Raw genomic sequence first — 18,123 nt, 5'->3', positions numbered from 1 at the left:
TAATTTTTCTTCACACACAAACTTTCAACTTTTTCGTCACATCATTCTAATTTCAATTAAACTTCCAATTTTAACGTGAACTAAACACACCCTCGATTTGATGCATGCATGGGAGGCATGGTGCAGACGGCAGAGGGATTGTATTTTCCGTAGCTGGGGTACACATTCATCTGGTACGTAGTACATGCATACGAATAGTTCATGCTCTTCTCTTTGTTCACACGAACTGTCGAACTGTGGTATGTTTTGCTGAACCTGGCCCAATGTTAAATCCGGCCCAGCCCACGGAGGAGATCGATCTAGCCCACATATCGTTTTATGTCAGTCTGCTGCTCTGGAGCTCTGTGATTTACAAATCTTACTGATGATTTCATTCTTAGGGCTACGTACACGACTAATTGCATGATCAGTGATCAATTGCCTTCTAATGAACCGAGTTACATGAATTAAAAGTTGCAGTTCATGTGCACCAAGAAGTTCTGAATCTTCTTGCTGCACGCATTGCTAAGCTATAGCTAGCTAGTGCTACAGTAAATTTCAGAGCATGCTTCCTCGCTGTGCTTGGATGGTCGCCTTGTTGCCTTCTTTCAGGCCAGGGATCTCGCAGCTCTTGCAGTAGCTCATCTTCTCCATCTCCCACTGCATCTTCGGCACGACCTTGTCATGCCGAGGGGAGTACGCCTGCATGCGAGCAAGAGGAAAGTTCAGCTCGATCTCTCATTCACCGATGAAACCGGCGTTTTCTTCTGTCCTTTGCAGTGTGCCATGAAGCATCAGAAAAATCGATAGATTATATATATAAGTATATATACCTCTAGCTTCTCGAGAAGTTCTTTTGGTGTTGGAGCTAACACGATGATATGGCGCGCAGAGGGGCTGATGAACTCTTCCTCCACAGCTTTATCGATGAACGACAGCAGAGAGTTGTAGTAGCCGTCCACATTTAGCAGGCCAACCTGTACGTAGCATCGATCGTCCACATTAAGCCAAGGTAAAAAAAAGTTTTGGCTCTCCGTGTATATACGTGCATTGTTCATCAGTGCGTGTACATATGTTGCATGTGCAAAAGCTGATCATGAACTATTTCAGTATGTACCGGCTTGTCGTGAATGCCGAGCTGAGCCCAGGCAATTACTTCCAGGAGCTCTTCAAGTGTTCCATACCCACCTGCAGTAAACAAATTTAAGTAATGAACAGTGCTCGCTCTGGATCTCTCTCTCCTCCAGAAATACGAGTATTGATTGAGGGAATCTGCGGATACAGCATCTGCCTGGGTATAATTGTCGGATGTTTGCATTATCTTCAGAATATTTCTAGGCTGAGTTTGAACCTCATAAATCCATAGTAGTATGAAGTTGTGTCAGGTTTGATTTGAGAAGGCAGAAAAAATACTAGCCCATTTCACTAGGATGGTCCTGAATCTAGTTAAAATTCCCAGCCCATCCTCGGGAATGGGCCAAATTTGGTCCTTGCTAACAAGGCATATCACAATTTTTTTTTAAGACTGATGGGCGAATCACAAATTCAGTTGGCTGATGATTAGGAAAAAGAATCAAATAATTGAAAAAGATAAGCTACGAACGATACTGAAAATATCAGCACGAAGTGGCTCAACAGGTCCTCTCTTATCCGAGTATCTGACAATCTGATCGACCAGCTCATGCGTATAAAGAAGGATTCTGCACCGACTGGGCGGCAGCAGCATGCATGCAAGCCAATTTAGCAGGTCAAAGTCAAACTCATGCACCCTGCTTGTGCTTGCTTTTACGCAACTTTCCACTCACACTTCCACTAGCCACGTATCATAACATGATAAAGGAAAAATATGACAAGGCAATTGACAACAAAAGTAAAGCAAATTAGTACATGTCGACTCAACACAAGTTGATGAAGCTATATATTCAGGTGGTTTCATTATCTTAAAAAAAATATATCCAGGTGGTGAGAGAGACTAACCAGGCAGTGCTATGAACGCATCAGATTGCCTGGCCATCTCAGCCTTCCTCTGATGCATATCTGCCACTGCTTTCACCTCCCCTACTGTCTCACCCGTAATCTGCACACACAAGCAAACACGCATGCGTATGTGACAAAGCCTCTCGCACAGACACAGGAGCACCCTGCAGCTTTCTGCTCCACAAAAAGTAAGAGGGCATGCAAAAACTAGCCAACGAGCAAGGGGATGAGCACTGTTTAACAGGAGTGGTAGCATGTATAGTTTAATCAGAGCAACGCAGCAAAGGTTCAGGAGAGGCAATCATGTTGCTGTTGTTGGGGGACAAAAAGAAAATGTGAGGGACATTTCTTTCTGATTAATAAAGTCAGCATCTGCTTAAAGGATCAAGGTCTTAAGAACAAAGGGGCAGCCACTAGAAGCGGCAGTCAAGATCAGCAGGATTTCATCTACGAGGGAAAGGAAAAACAAGATTTTCTTTGAACGTTCCATGCGATCTTTTGTAAGCAGATAAGATCGCATTCTTCTTTCCACTATCAAGATTCAAGAAAGATAATGAACAAGCATAATTTTCCAGTAGTAGTATGTATCCACATACCATATATATATGTTTTTCTAATACCTATAAGTGATATAATTTTAGATCAGTGCTACTGACTTTTTTTTAAAAAGCAATCTCATCTAGTGATACTATCATGCTTACAAAATACTTAACATGCTTGATCAATAAGTATTAACTAGATTTTTTTTCAAGTGACATTTCCAATGAAAATGATGAGATTTTAACCGGTGATCAGCAACAATGATGTCAAGCTCATGGGAATCGTTGCATGTGAATAAACTATGTCAGGACTTGTTGGAAGGGAGATGAGCGTGCTTACCTCTCTAGGCATAAGAGTCTTGGGAATCACCCTGCGTGTATATAGGGACAACAAAATGGCAAATTATATATTAGTACTAGCATGTAGCACCTGAGGAAAGGAACCATAATCCAAGTCTATTGTCATGACAAGATGACATCTTACAAAGTGTACTATATACGGAGTTATTCTTTCCATGTATCAGTGCTGAAGAATGATCAACAATTATTACGTTTTTACATACCCAATAACATGCCTCCCTCCATTGTAGACAGCTTGAGAGACCAGGCCCATGAGCCCCACACTTCCTCCACCATACACTAGATCAATGTTCCTTGCTACCTGTGGTGAAACCATAATAATGGAGAGTGGGGATGCATTTCCACATTCTAGAATCTAGTCTTCTATAATATATATCATCAAGTGATCTAGAATATGTAGTCTAGCTACTACATACAGTACACACTATATATAGTTTCCTTTAAGACTGATCCATGCGACTTATAGTCTATTTCATTTTTGCATTTATACCGTGCCTCGAAATGGATAGAGAAAAATGCGCTGAGCACCGAAAATCCCGGCGAAAAGTCACCATACAAATGCAAATGCGCGTAGTAACTTGCTGGATAGTACTCCCTCCGTTTCAAAATATAGCAGCCTTATACAAGATCATAACCTAATCCAGTACTAGGTTCCTGGGGAGTAAGTCATTTTCTATGGAACTATGCAAGCTGCATAAATATAAAATTCCATGTTCACCGACAGACATATTGTCTTTCATGTGAAGTAATTAATAAGCTCATGTGCAAGCCCTCATGACATTCTCCTTTGTAATACAAGTGGGTTTTACTGCATGATACAGAAATTCAATTCAGACCTACACATGCTGTGCTCAGCTCATGCATATGCTCTCATCTTCTACTAAGAACAAGCTGCATGCACTGCAAGAGTACGTCTACAGCTAGCAGTAATGTCGCATATATTGTCACTTAAATATATAGAGAGATAAATTTTAGCCCTTGTTCAGCAAGTGTACGTCTACACAGCTTGATAATTATATTACTCCAAGATTACGACGTTGAAAAGAAACCCAAAACCTTGTCAGGTACTCTCTATATACCTACATATCACCAGGCGCGTTGTGCTGAATATCAGTAAAAAGCTCCATGGCCATGGTGTTTTTTATTAACGAGAGAAAATTAAAGAAGCAAGATCTCAGAAAGGATGTCATGATCAAGGTTGAAAAATGAAGCAGCTGCTTTGTCAAGACGATTACATATATGAGAATTGAGAAATATAGTAGAACGTACCAGCTCCTTGCCAAGCTCAACGGCTGCGTCCTGGTAGCTCTTCTTCTTGCCTGGCTGCTCCCGCAGGAGACGCATATCCTCCTGAACCGAGACTGGAGTAGAGCCATGGCTTCCACTACTGCCTCTCCCTCCTTAATTATCTCAGTGTGATCTGTATCCATCATCTACTTCTCCTCCCACTTCCTACGTTGATATTTTTCTAGCTATAGCTCTCGCAGCTATAGCAGTGGCGGCACTGCAGGAATGGATGGAGAGAGATCCCACTACAGCATGGCTTTGCTCACACTTGAGTGCACTACCGCTTTGCTGTTATATATATGTATCTTGTAGGCCCCATCTGATCATCTGATTATTTTGTGTTGGTATAATATATATCCTGGTAGCTGCATGTTGTGTGATTCGACCTAACTGGGTGTATAGAAAGCTGAAAGCTGAATGTGATGTGCTAATTACGCAGGACATGCATCAAGAAGGGCTAAATTAATATGATTGATCCGGAGAACACTTGGAATCACTTAAACTAATAATGCCGTCTCTGTTAGTTGATCTCTTCCGGTGTTTGTTTAGCAGAAGTGAAGACCGTTCGTGCTAGCTACTTCAGATTTCTTATCTCAAAAGGTTAGTTCAGATTTTATATGAGACCATGCCGGCTCGTTCTTACTGCGGCCTGCAGGCCCGCATGTCCAAAAAAGCTTTATGCATGTCGGCGACACAACCCTGCTTGCTTGTTATACACTAGCTAGGGTTCATCAAGATGACATAGACAGACTTCCGAGCAAAGGAAGAAGAGAAGAAACATGCACATGCAACCCGTTCAGGGAATCCTGACTAGCTGAATGTAGTCTGATGCATTTAGGCAGAGCGAAAACGCATATGGGGGGGCGGCCACTTTACTTACTTCCCTATATGCTCATTATGTATCAACAGGTCCAGTGTAATATATAGGGGGTCCAATGATCCATCATCTCGATTGAAATTCTTTTGGACATTTATGCTTCAAGTCTAAGCACTGTCATCGCAACGAGCTAGCTGTAAATTGCAACTACTGTTGCAAAATTAAGTTGCAGCAGACTTTTGCAACTCCATTGAAAAGTTATTGCGCGCAGCGCGGGAGTTTATTTTCTGGACCATCCCATCAGTAAATATTGGGAGTAGAATTGAAGGGCTAACTGTTCAGAGTGGATAATGGCTTCACGGTCCAGACTCTGATGAAGAACACAGGCTCCTCTTTACAGCGAGGTTACAGGCTTACAGCTAGAGGAGGAAGGACGAGGAAAACACAGGCAGTCTCCCGGCCGATCGACCAGGCAAAGCAGGGAGCCTGGGAGCTTTTTTTTTTTTTCTTTTTTGAATGACTCGCCAGATACGATGCGAAGTTCGATTGATAAGCAGAAAAAAAAATACAAAATTACAACCCTGAAAGATTATAACCAGGAAAAAAGAAAAAATATACCACCACCCAAAATTTCTTTTGCACTAAAAGGAAAAAAGATACACCGCGAAGCAAAACACGCAACAACATGACAGTCTAAGAAAATGTGTTAAATGATCTCTTGTGCATTAAAAAACACATTTGCTTGCCCCCTTCCCTCTTTTCTCTTTACCATGTTTTTTTAGGATTACTTTTTTATATATATAAAAGATCCATGTAAAGACTTCTATTTTTAATGATACTTTTAACTCCTAAAATTCTCTTGCGGATTTTTACATTGAAATTCATTATTGCCCTGTAAATGGATTTGACCGAAAATTAGCTTTTTCTAGCAACCAAATAATTAAAGCAGTCATTTTTATCTGAGAGGGTCATCTTAGCTAGTTGGTAAAACAAATCATCCCACTCAACCGACTAACTTAGGTCATGTAATATAATTGACCATTGAGAAGATATATTCAACACTGCCATACTCATAACCTTTATCAAAGAAGAATGCTTCTTAATTTTGAGAGGCACACTGTAAAGAAAAGGGTACCGGGTAGTTGAAGTAAGCAATGAAATATGAGTGGATTTGTCAGAATACCCAAGTACTGGGTAGTTGAACCTGTTGAAATTATAAGCACGTAATGATTTAATTTATTTTATGAATAAATCATGACATTGCAGATATAAACTAGCATGAACGTATCTTTAGATCTACACATGTAAACTAAGCAGTAAAATATGAACAGATCAAATATGCGCAACATGTCGAACACATACCGAGGTGGCGGAAAGACCGGTTGCTCGGCAGGAACTACTCGCGGTTGCGGGCGTCGACGAAGGCGCGCAGCACGCGAGCGGAGAGAAAGGCGAGCCGTCGTGGACGAACATGGAGCAGTCGCGCGAAACGCTTCCCAAAAACTTTATTGCCGCCTTCTCCCGGTGCAGGACGTCGAAGATAGAGGTTCCGGAGACCTGCTCTCCCGATCGCCGGTGCACGCCGGCGAGCGGGATGGAGTAGTCTACAAGCGACGGCGCAATACAGAGTAGGAGGCAAACCCTAGATTGATTTCGCTTGTGTTGCGTGAAGGCGGCGGCTCGGTTTATATAGAGATAGGTCGCTTGATCAGGCCGCCCACATGATCTCCACTCCGCGTAACCAGACCGGGTAAGTCGCGCGTAACTTATCCGGACTCCACGCCGTTTTCACGCACGGGATTTTTCAGAATGTTTCCAAAACAAAACAAATCCAAATTTCCTGCAGCAAAACAAAACTGCAAAAGGAGGCTGCATTTGCACAAGGGTGAGGAGCCAATTTTGCGGATCATTCGACACGTACGTCATGCACGCGCGCCACCTGCCAGGCCAGGCGAGCAAGCGCGTGTGTTCCCCCTCTTCTTTCCACCACACATGCTTCAAGTGGCTAGGAGGGCATCCTCCCTTTTAAGGAGGTCCCCCTCTCCTACAATAAGCAAGGTGGTACTAAACTCCACATGCATGCCATCCCATGAGGTGGGCTTCTGTGATTTTCCAAAGAATTAATCTTCGAGTGGGCTAAGGCTCATCCATTAATTCCAACAAATTGAATTCCCATGCGTGTTACAATTATGCCAAAAAAAAATCCTCTCCTATGTGATGCCGAACGTTGGGTCGATCGACGTTCCATTAATCCGGCGCGTCCAGGCATATTAATTGATGGCAGCTGGAGAAGTCCTCTACTGATCGATCGACAGAACCCCGGCAAATTCACAGCCTCTCTTTCTGCTGATCGATCGAGATGGTAGCATTGGTCGGCCGAGATGGTAGCATTGGTCATGACAGACTGATCAGATGTACCAAGATCACACCAATGCCTGATAAATTATTTTGTTAATTGCAGAAAAAAATTAATTGTGCTAACTTTATATCTACTGTGCAAATGTGTTCTACGAACACATATGTACATTGTTCATTATTATTGTAAATTTAATAGGGGGTAATATACTTGCACAAACACATGACTTTATATAAAATTCCTTCAAACTTTCTACAAATGCTTCTAAACCATCACGTGACATTCTACATACGCTTCTAAGACATCACATGATACTTTAATAGTTTTAGCAAATCATATAAATTATGATAAAAAGCAAAAATATAGCATCCTTGATTTTCACTTAAATTGATGAAACCGGATTTATATTATCGAAAGAGAACAACCAGGGCCTCCACCGTTAGGTTAGAAAGATCTAACTAATCAGAGCCTCAAGCGGTCAAGCCCACGTCACCTACCAAGTGCATGCGATGCACGGTGTAAACAAATTCTACGACATCTCCAACGATTGCAGGAGATCGCTGTCACGGTGTCAAGTTTGTTTGATGAGCTACACTTTATATTGTATACAACACAACTTTAACTTTATGAAGATGGATATGTCCCGATTCATATTGTATTGTGCTAAATTGTTCGTTGGCTAGAACAAACTAACGATTGATATATATACTTAAGCATACTCATAAACACAGGCCATAGATATATATAATGCCATACATAAGCAACAAACAACTTGGAGTGAATTTGTTTTCTGGTTAGTTCAAGCAAACGATTTTACATATGCACCGTCGGGACCGAGGGCGGCGCGATGCATATAAACGAATGTTTAATTAATTATAAGGTAAAATATGTAGTATAAACCACATATATTGCAAACCTAAAAACTATCATCACGAGTAAAACTTTTACTTCCAATGTACCTGTGCCATCTTATAGCAATAGACATAATAAACTACCATGATTGTTTAAATGCCTAATTGTTTCAAACAAAGAAGATAAAATAGGGTAGGTATTGCAGGCTTCGCATTGAAGATTATGCACAGGCTACGTGAACACATGGTGTAAACCAACTAACACACACACATACACACACATATCTCACTAAAAATTGTACAAAAATTATTGTTCGTACTTTTAGATCGTCAAAATTTATACATTTATACTCCTTATACTGTCAAAATTTTTATCCCTTTTATTATACGGCTATGAATTTAAGGTAATACTTTACACATAAGTGTAATACTAAATGCCTAATGCATGTTAGCTAAAAGAAAGTTACAAAGAGTGATTGTTTCGAGTATATAAATTCCTTGAATTATAAATTTTAGAGTAAAAATTTTTAAATCATGACGGCAATCATAAAAAGTCCACATTACAATAATAATTATGCTTGCAGAGTTATTTTTATCTATGAAATTATATTCGTAGTCTATTTGAAGTCCCACGCACTCTGCATGAAACAATGAGTTGTTTCCCACAATCCAAAATCAATTTGGACTCGACTAGACTTTTTTTATTTGGAATATTTATTGTGTCACATGCACCAAGGAATGCATTAATCAACAATGAGAAAATGCAGCATATAGAGAAATATTAGCAGGTACATCAGCTACACGATACAATAGTAAGTTCTAAAATATCTAGCCAATTATATCACATAACAAAAAGAACTATCAAGTTCTATCAAGTTCTATCGGTTGTTGGCAAACAATAATATGGGCACAAGTACCATTATTTTCACTTTTCCAACCTTTTAATTGTATAAATAAGTATTTTCATCCCACTACTACACAAATGGTTCTTGTGAGCATTCTTTTCACATGTGACTCAAATGTGCAGCCTCCTATGTGCCAAGCCTCTTGCCTCAAACTCAAGGTTCATCTTTGAAAATATCTTTTGCAATCCTTTTACACATAACTATTTTATGGGGTGCTTAACCAGCAATGTAGCATTGAAGCTTTTACACATAAAACTATTTTAGTGGAGCATTTAACCCGTAAGATAGTATTGAATCAAACTACTCCTTTCGTTATAGTAAAACATAGCTCATTTTACAACGTAATGATATTTTATTCTTTCAATTTTTTTATATTTGTCTTCATACAAGTCATATTAAGCAATCCAAGAGATGAAGGTCAATAATAAATCAACAAAATTCAGTAAATTCCTATCCTTCAAAGTAGCTCCATGGGTTTCTCCACAACCTTCATGTATAAGCCTCTAAGGCGGCAAAAATCAGTAGCTTTTCTTATAATCTATACTTTTTTCTAATAAATTATTACTTTAAGATTCATATTGACTAGGTCTTTTCTTTAAAATACCATAGAGTCTCACATATTACAGAGAAGCCTTAAATAAGATATGTATATTTGATCAATTAAAAAGAAAGCTAAGCACGTTGGTAAAAAAATTACTAGCAATAAAAGTTTCTCGAGACTTTTTATAGAAAAAATAAACAAGGAGAATTGAATTAAAAAGAAAAATTCCTTACTTTAATTTCAACTTATTTTGTTTGAACTATTTCCGAAACAAAATAATATGTAAGCCTGCGCGAATGCGCGGCTACCTTCCTAGTTTTTATAACAAGTGTTTATCTGTATATTTTACTGTAGCTTCCAGATTTACCCTACATATAAAATTTACGCTACATGTTTTTTTTTCGTCATTCGTATGTTGAATCAAGGGCATATCACGTGCATCTAGCAGTAGCGCACTTACGCGCGTGTGACTGTGCGTGTACACGCGCTCGATCAGCTCGCCGAATTACTGCAACAGCAAACGGCTGCGCCTAGCTAGCCAAGCTAATGGTCGGGCACTATAGGAGTACTGGAGAACGCTTTTGTTGGCAAGACCATGAATGATCGATCGAGCGAGCGAGCGTCTGGCTGTGGCCTTCACGTGGCTTGGCAGGCACGCAGGCAGGCAGGTAGGCACATGTACGTGCAATTCTCGCCGTTTGCATGTTAAGCTGTACACTTCTTTGGAGTACTACTACTGCTCTACTGTACTGATCGATCTTTAATGTAGGTACATAGTACGTACTCGCCTCGTCGTAGAATATGATACGCAACTTATAGCTATATGAAAATTTGGATAAATATATATCCAGTTTAGTAGCTAAGTTATATATTTGTATTTGAGAGTTTTTATGGTACAATATATTACTACAAGTATACGTGATCAAACGGTATGGATTAATTCGATCTTCCACTTAATTAAATTGTACTATAAAATTTAAAAGGGTAACTTTGTCTTTTTCTTTTTGTTATTCTATCATCAAATCATACTGATCTTGTGCGTCATCATCAAACGGTACTCAGGATGCTTCTCTCTCCCCTAGGTAGGGCACGATGAGATCAAGGATCGGGTACTCCCAATTAGATTAAATCTGAACCACAAATTATTTAAATGTTTTAAAGTTTTCTATCAAATTCCTAACATGTTATTCTATATATTGTTGTATTTTTTTGCGGGGAATATACTGTTGTATTTTGAGATGTTGTATTTTGAGATAGAGGTAGTACAAATAATGATCCACAGACCACAGTGCCACTGGTTCCAAATTAAGCATGCACGTCCTTCGTCCCTCCCGTGTGGTAGCAGCGGCCCCGTTTTAAAAACCGGGAACGCATTCATTAATAGTTAGTAAGGACAAAACTGCAAAATTCTAGTGGCAAGCTGATCCATGTCAGCCCAGAGCATAGCCAGTCGGGGAGGCAGAACTACAGCGAATATATACTTGAGGGGACCAATAATAAATTGTTTGAATCAACCAATTATGAGGCTGATCGGTTCAGAACTTTAATTAGTTAGCGCAGTCCTACGTACGATGTAATTGTCGTGAGTTGGACCCCGACAATTGCATCGTACTAGAAGCAATTGTTTGGTGTCCAAACTTACCGTGCCAAAATTAAAAAATGACATTATCAACAAAGTTAGATGGAATTTAAATTGCCACCCAAAAAATTGGCACGGCTGAAGTTTTGCCAAGAAAAACGAACAAGAGCCTTGCTCTTAAAAAAAAATTGATCCAAACCAAACAATCACGTACGCCTCTTATCAAAATTTTGACAATACCAAATCTTAGTGTTACCAAAATATTGGTAAGGTTTGAAATGATAATGAGCCAGACAAGTGCTTAATCTTTTACTTAGCACTGCTCCTGAACAAAGTCTTTCAATTAAGTTTAGTATTGGAGAAAAATTCAAGAAATGTCATTGACAAGAGCTAAATTTCAAGAAATACCAGAAATGTCATCATACAAATTGTTCCAGAAATGCCATTACTGTTAAGGTTTCTGTCCATCCCGCGTCGTTAAATATATTATTCATCATGTAGCACTTAACAGAGAGTTGCTAACGGAACCCTAACGGCGATGATTTTTGGAACATAATCGTTTGTACGATGGCATTTCATGTAACACATATTTATAAATGATATTTTTTAGAATTGAACGCTTGTTAATAGTATTTCTTGGATTTTCTCTTAGTATTTTCTATCGATTGGATAGTGTGATAACTAAAGCAGATTATTTGACTAGTGCTGGAAGTAAGGTGGAATAGAAAAGCTCGAAGCTCGTATCGAGTATTCGAGTTCGGTATGGATCAGCTTAAATCTGTAGTCATAATTAATAAGCCGAGTTAGTATTTTAATTAACTTGTTAACTTAAACAAACCAGCTCATGAACTACTCGCTTAGGGCAATCTCAACCCTCCACCTAGGATGGTGTCTATAGCATTAACTACATTTTCATATAGGACTTTTAACTTATGTGGCACTATATTAATTAAGAGAGAGAGTGAAGAGAGGAAGAAACTGGGTCTCATGCAAGACACAACTTCAACACGAGAACCTATGCACTAGACACTATCAAGTTTTGCATTGGGAAAGAATAGTGTCTTCGTAATAGATAAAGAATAAATATGATTGGTAGAGAAGAGAGATAATGTATTTATTAATGGCCCACTTTAAGAAACCATGGGTTGTAGAGTGTAGTTTCTATTGTGATGTCTTATTAACATGGCACCATAGACACTGCTTATAGACACTATGGGTTGGGATTGCCTTTAGTCCACTACTAGCGAAGGGTGCCTTTTTAGTTCTAGTATTATTACTAACCGAGCTGTATTTTTTTTCTCGGTCTGTGGATCAGGATGATAGATGAGTAATGTATCAATGTTGTCAAGTTTTTAGATTTTTTTAAATAACTATTTGAATTGGTATTTGAGACATACAAAACAAATAAGAGGCGATGTTTGGCCTCACATACTGATTTAGCTGGGTGGACCAAACAAATGATATTAGCTGTGAATACTATCTTGAGAATAAAATTTTATTGGTTTGAATAGTTGGGGTGTAAAATATCATATGTTGTGATTGAGGGTACAAATCATATTGCGTAGGGGGTGGGGGTGAGGGGTGGGGGGGGGGGGGTTTCAAAGTGGACTTATTCCCCGTGACGAAGGCGAACTATATTTTTAACAGGATCCTGTCCAACTCATAGATCGGCCCAAAGAGTCAAGACTCGTCAACAGAGTTCGATATTTGATCGCCAGTGTAACAAGATGTGAAAATGTGCAAGGGATGTGGACTTGAGGTAACGATCTAACTTAGCAAGTCGCGTTTTTCATTGATAAAAAAAAGAGTGAATTACGCTTTGCGCCACATTTTATTATATATGTTTCACTTTGGACCACCCTTAAGCATATCTTTTCACTTTGGACCGGATAAATTTGCCATTATTGCGATTTGGACCACCACGAATGATTTTTTTTCTCATGCAATCAACGACCTTAAACACATCAGCTCTAGTATACGGCCGATCTCCTCTATATATGGTTCATATGTTTGCCGAAAGGGAAGTTAAACATGACGATAAAAGTTGTCATGGTAGTTCAAACCGCAACAATGGTAAATTTATCCGGTCCAAATTGAAAAGATAGGTTTAAGGGTGGTCCAAATTGAAATTTGGGTAATAAAAGGTAGACCAAATGGCAATTTACTCAAAAAAAATCAACAGCTAGTAGCATGCTAAAGATATTCTAATAAGACCAAGATAATGGCGTTTTATTTATTTACGGGTGAAAAATAAGCAACAAAGAGGAACTTGTGTTAGGAGTTGAAGTGTTGAACAATGAGTCAATGAACACTCACACTACGCTAGCAAGCACGTCTCCTTTTATTCACAGATATGCATCACAATTCACAGGTACTCAAACGAACAGAATTATAAGGAGCACCACAGTGCACACAGTTAACGACTTAACGGTTTAGAAACACAGAAATCATATATCCGCAACAGAGTATAGCCTGCAGGTGCGACAGCGTCAATGCATCGATCAGCAGCGGATATATGACTGATTCCTCAGCCCCGTCACCTTCTTCAGTCCTGCAAGGCTGCAACCGCTGCTACAGAAGAGGTATCCTAGCTCACGCTTTGGTGGGCAGCAGCAGCAGCAGCATGAGAACAAACCAACCGCAGCACAAGAACCTCGACCTGCAACCAACAAACAACCAAACAGATGCATATATAAGCGAGTAAAACTGTAGCCTTTCTTCAAACAAGACGAGCTACCGAATGTTGTTAAAAAAAAACCCCCCGTTTCAACGATCGACAGGGGTATGCGTGAGAGATTTACTACAGTTTCTGCAAGCCGGAGTTCAGCAGCGACGGCACCGGCACGGGAAGAGGAGGAGGAAGCAGTGGCAGTGGCACTGGCACCTGCGGAGCGGGCGGGATCAGAGGTGCTAGAGCAGATAGAGGCGAAGCCATGGTTGCTGCAATGCTGCGACGACCTCGAGTAGTCTAATGATGACCCGGATTTAAACTGCACAGGAAGAGCTTGGTTTAAATGTTGTGTCCTGATTCCTGTGATTACTGATGAGATGTTTACCACACGAACTGTTCAACGCGAACGTAGAATGGCCCGGTCGCACTGAACCATCATCAGTTATGATATGATACAGATTTACAGAGACCACTTGAAATAGTGAAAATGAATGACCTAATTAACCATCATCAGTTATGATGTCATACAGACTTAAAATTACAGAGACTCTGTTTGAACTAGTGAAAATGTGTGACCTAACCATCATCAGAGTTATGATACGATACAGACTTACAGAGACTCCACCTGAAATAAGTGAAAATGTATGGATGCCAGATAAACATCCTAAAAGTTGGACAGCGCCTGAACATCCCCGGCGGTGCGTGGAGTTTACAGGTACGCTGTCAAGTTAACTGGACGCACCTACCTACGTGAAACTAATGCTTAGATCAAGGATAATAATAGAGCCCACTTCCTACTATTAGCCAATCTTAAAGCCAACACATATAAGAGCAAGTTTAATAGTATAGCCAATTATTGGCTCCAAAACAACTGTAGCTAATCTAATAGCCCATTTATATAATAGTTAACTATAAAAATATACTATACCATTAATACCCGGTCCCACCTTTCATCACACATAACGTCTTGGAGTCCATGTTGCAGCTAACTACAAATATGTAGCCCGCTTTCTTCTCTTTCATCTCTTTTTTTCTCGATATGTGGTTATAGCTGGTTTATAGCTTGCTATTGTACCTGCTCTAATAGATTAGCTATAAGGTTGACTACAATTTTCTTCTCATCTTTCTATCTCTCACTTATACATTAAGAGCAAGGATAATAATACAGCCAGCTGCTTACTTATAGCCTATCTATCAACTCACTCATATAATGGTTAGCTCTTCACTACAAATATATGGTGCACATGTCTGTCTCAAAGATTTTCTTGGTTCTTGTGCCTAAGCCGGCTGTAAACTTACAGCCCGCTTCTCATCTCTCTCCTCTTTTCTCCCATCCACCTCAGCATTCAGCCTTCTTATAGCCCACTATTATACTTGCTCTAATTGTATTTGTCTTTAAGCTTGTGTTAAGCTAGCTCTTACATGAGAGCCAACACCTTTAACTTTTTGTTACATCTCTCCTCCACATAAGCTTATAGTAAGCTTATAGCTCACTATTATACTTGCTATTACAAGTTACAACCCGTGAAATGAAATTCATGAGGTCATGCCCGAGCTTTGAATTCGTCATATGTTCTGAAAAAGATGCAGAGAATCAGGATATCAATTACTCCGTGCAAGAGTTCGAAGCTAGAGGAAGAGTTCGCTTCGGTCCCGCCCATAACAGCCCAGATGAAAGCTTATATCGATCGATTCACCTGCTATTGCCCGGCCCATATGATGGCGTTTTTGCACCGGTTCTTATTTGGGCCAGAATAAGTTCATTCTAGGTACCTCACTTTCACGTTGAGGTTGAGTTATTATACATTCTTATAAACCACAATATCAAATGTAACGCGTACCTCAATTTCTAAAACCGAAACATCTGAAATCTCCTGGCAGTACTATGCCTGGTTTTAGCTGATGGTGAGTTGACTGCAGTAAACCTGGCTGAGTCAGTAACCTAGTCCTTCTTCCTCCTCTCTACCCTCTCTTCCCTATCTCTCTCTAGGTCTTCAGTCCGATGGGGAAATGGCGATGGGCTGCGGTAGATGGGAGAGGAGCCGGGTGGCATCCGGCGGGGAGAAGAGCGGTGATCGACGGGAGAAGAGTTGGGTGGCAGGGGGCGCCTTTGTTGCGGTCGATGCGGGGAGAAAGGAGGCGAGGCGATGGTAGCAGGCGGCTGTGCAGACCAGCCATCAGACTGGAAGGGCAGCATCGTTGCAGGCGATAGATGAAAGGGTGACACTATTCCATGTGTTATGGCCACGATGGATTTGCCAGATTTGTCGTGCCACCCTTACTAAGAACCTGAGATCCAGGCGGGAGTGGCGGTAGCGGATGTCGATGACGCTCCTTCCTGTCCGGTGGATCCTATCGACGTCTGAGGATGGGGAGGTCCCTGGACGCTGCCAAGTCCTTGCGCTCCACCATAGACGATGAGGAGGGTGGCCACGCTTGAGCTCAATCGTCAACGCTGCTAGCAATGGCAGAGCATCGTGCGGATTTGGAGGCCACGGCGGTGAGGCGACACCATGCTTCCTGGACCTCCCACTCTCCTCGTCAAGCCTGTGCTTCCCCATCTCCACCAGCTCCTCACAACAGCGGCAATGGTAACTTAGGAGGATAGGACAAGTGTCCTAACTTGAGCTTTCCCCTCTCTGCCTAGCTCCTCTCTGTTGGCCACCGCTCTTTTTCTCGTCGGTCACTGCTCGCCGCCCTTCTCCCCATCGACCGCACGCCTTAGAGGCCGCTTGGAGAGAGACAAGAAAAAGATGAGGAAGTAGATTATGCCACTGACATGTGGGTCCCACGTGGAGTCAGCTACCACGTCAGTCGAAACTAGGCACAATACTATCTTGCGACCTCGGGTACTTGGGTATTATAAGTTAAAGGATGCATTTTATCTGGTATTATTATGGTTTAAGGATACAATTCAAACTCGATGTGAAGATGAAGGATCTAAAGTGAACTTATTTTTCTGGGCCACTACCAACAATTTTAAAATATGCCCCTTATTTAGATCCGAATTGTACAAATAAGCCCTTCTCTTCGTTCGCATCTACTACTCCTTCCAGTTGCCACTGTTCCCCCTCTGAAAATCTGACACCCCACCGCGGCGCCGCTCCCTCCCTCCGGATCTGAGCGAGGTGATCTGCAGGTCTCGGGTTCCTCGTGGAGGATGAACTGGATTGGGCGCAAGATCCACATCTACAATGTCACCGTCGGTCTCTACATGCTCGATTGGTGGGAGCGCTACCTCTTCAGTATCCTTCCACTGCCTGCTTCCTCTTGTCCCCTGTACTGATTTCCTTGTTCCTTCAAATCTGCTGCTTGTTCGGTCTAGTTTTATCTCCTACTTTTGACTCTGAATCTGAGAAGCCCGCGCGGGTGAAATTATTGGATTCTGAGATCTGTCCGTTTCACCGCGTGGTGTCTGTGAAAGAAAAAAGAATAGTCTTGTTATCGGGAACGTATGATCTTATCTTTTGAAGCCGTTCGGAATCTTAGGATCCCCTTTGAGGAATTAGTTTGGTTTTCAAATTCGGGATTGTAGAATCTCTTAGGAGTATTAGGTATGGCAAAAAATAGTATTAGTATTCGGTTTTAAAGCTAAGTACTTGATGGATTTTTGGTCAACTGTTCTGTAAGTTAAGTCTCGTTTCTCCTGATTTTTTTTCTTAACCAAGGGCCAATATCTACTGCCGCTAACAACATAGCATGGACATCCTTGTTGGATGTAGAGACCGGGTATTGATCTATTATCTAAAAATAAACTAACTTCATTACATAAGTGAGCTTTCCCCACACAAGTATCTATACTAGCTAAAATGTTCATAGTGGTGGTGGCCGTTCTGCCACAACCTATCACCGACATTTGGGCCTCACAATCCACCCTCCAATGAGTCTCCTGTTTCATTGCTGGCTCTTCCCAAATTTTGAAATCACCTATTTGTTCAATGAAAATCATAAAAATACTACTTGGACTAAATATTTGCTTAATTGACTTAATAAGCTAGGAACTATTTTTTTTTCGTTGCAATGCACGGGCTCTTGGCTAGTTGTTGTTGTTTTTTTTTAAAAAAAAAATCTGAAATGTGTGGATGACATGCATATTTGCATGAAAGAAAGCAAGACATGGAATGCGAAATGAACGTGAAACACCAACAGATTCTTGAAAGCACATAGAACTAAGAAGCTAGGGAAACTCTCCTTTGACACTACAAAACAATGTATTTTCTTTTCTAGCAACCTTTTGTTCTGTAAACTGTATGCTATTTTA

The 18,123-nt window shown here is 40.7% G+C and overlaps 1 protein-coding gene across 1 annotated transcript; it reads right to left on the bottom strand.

The window, feature by feature from the left end:
• Positions 1 to 348: 348 nt before the first annotated feature.
• LOC127769473 (probable cytokinin riboside 5'-monophosphate phosphoribohydrolase LOGL6) lies at positions 349 to 4,950 on the bottom strand. Its single transcript, XM_052295059.1, is given in 8 exon segments — positions 349 to 681; positions 813 to 956; positions 1,097 to 1,167; positions 1,957 to 2,056; positions 2,836 to 2,866; positions 3,059 to 3,156; positions 4,125 to 4,177; positions 4,180 to 4,950. Coding segments are annotated over 8 exon segments (750 nt in total). The 5' UTR covers positions 4,289 to 4,950; the 3' UTR covers positions 349 to 537.
• Between the last annotated feature and the right edge of the window lie 13,173 nt (positions 4,951 to 18,123).

Source organism: Oryza glaberrima, chromosome 4 (assembly GCF_000147395.1).
Source record: "Oryza glaberrima chromosome 4, OglaRS2, whole genome shotgun sequence".
In the NCBI taxonomy this organism is placed as follows: Eukaryota; Viridiplantae; Streptophyta; class Magnoliopsida; order Poales; family Poaceae; genus Oryza; species Oryza glaberrima.
The sequence above is the reverse complement of the archived record's forward strand: the minus strand, read 5'-3'. Positions and strand labels throughout refer to the sequence as shown.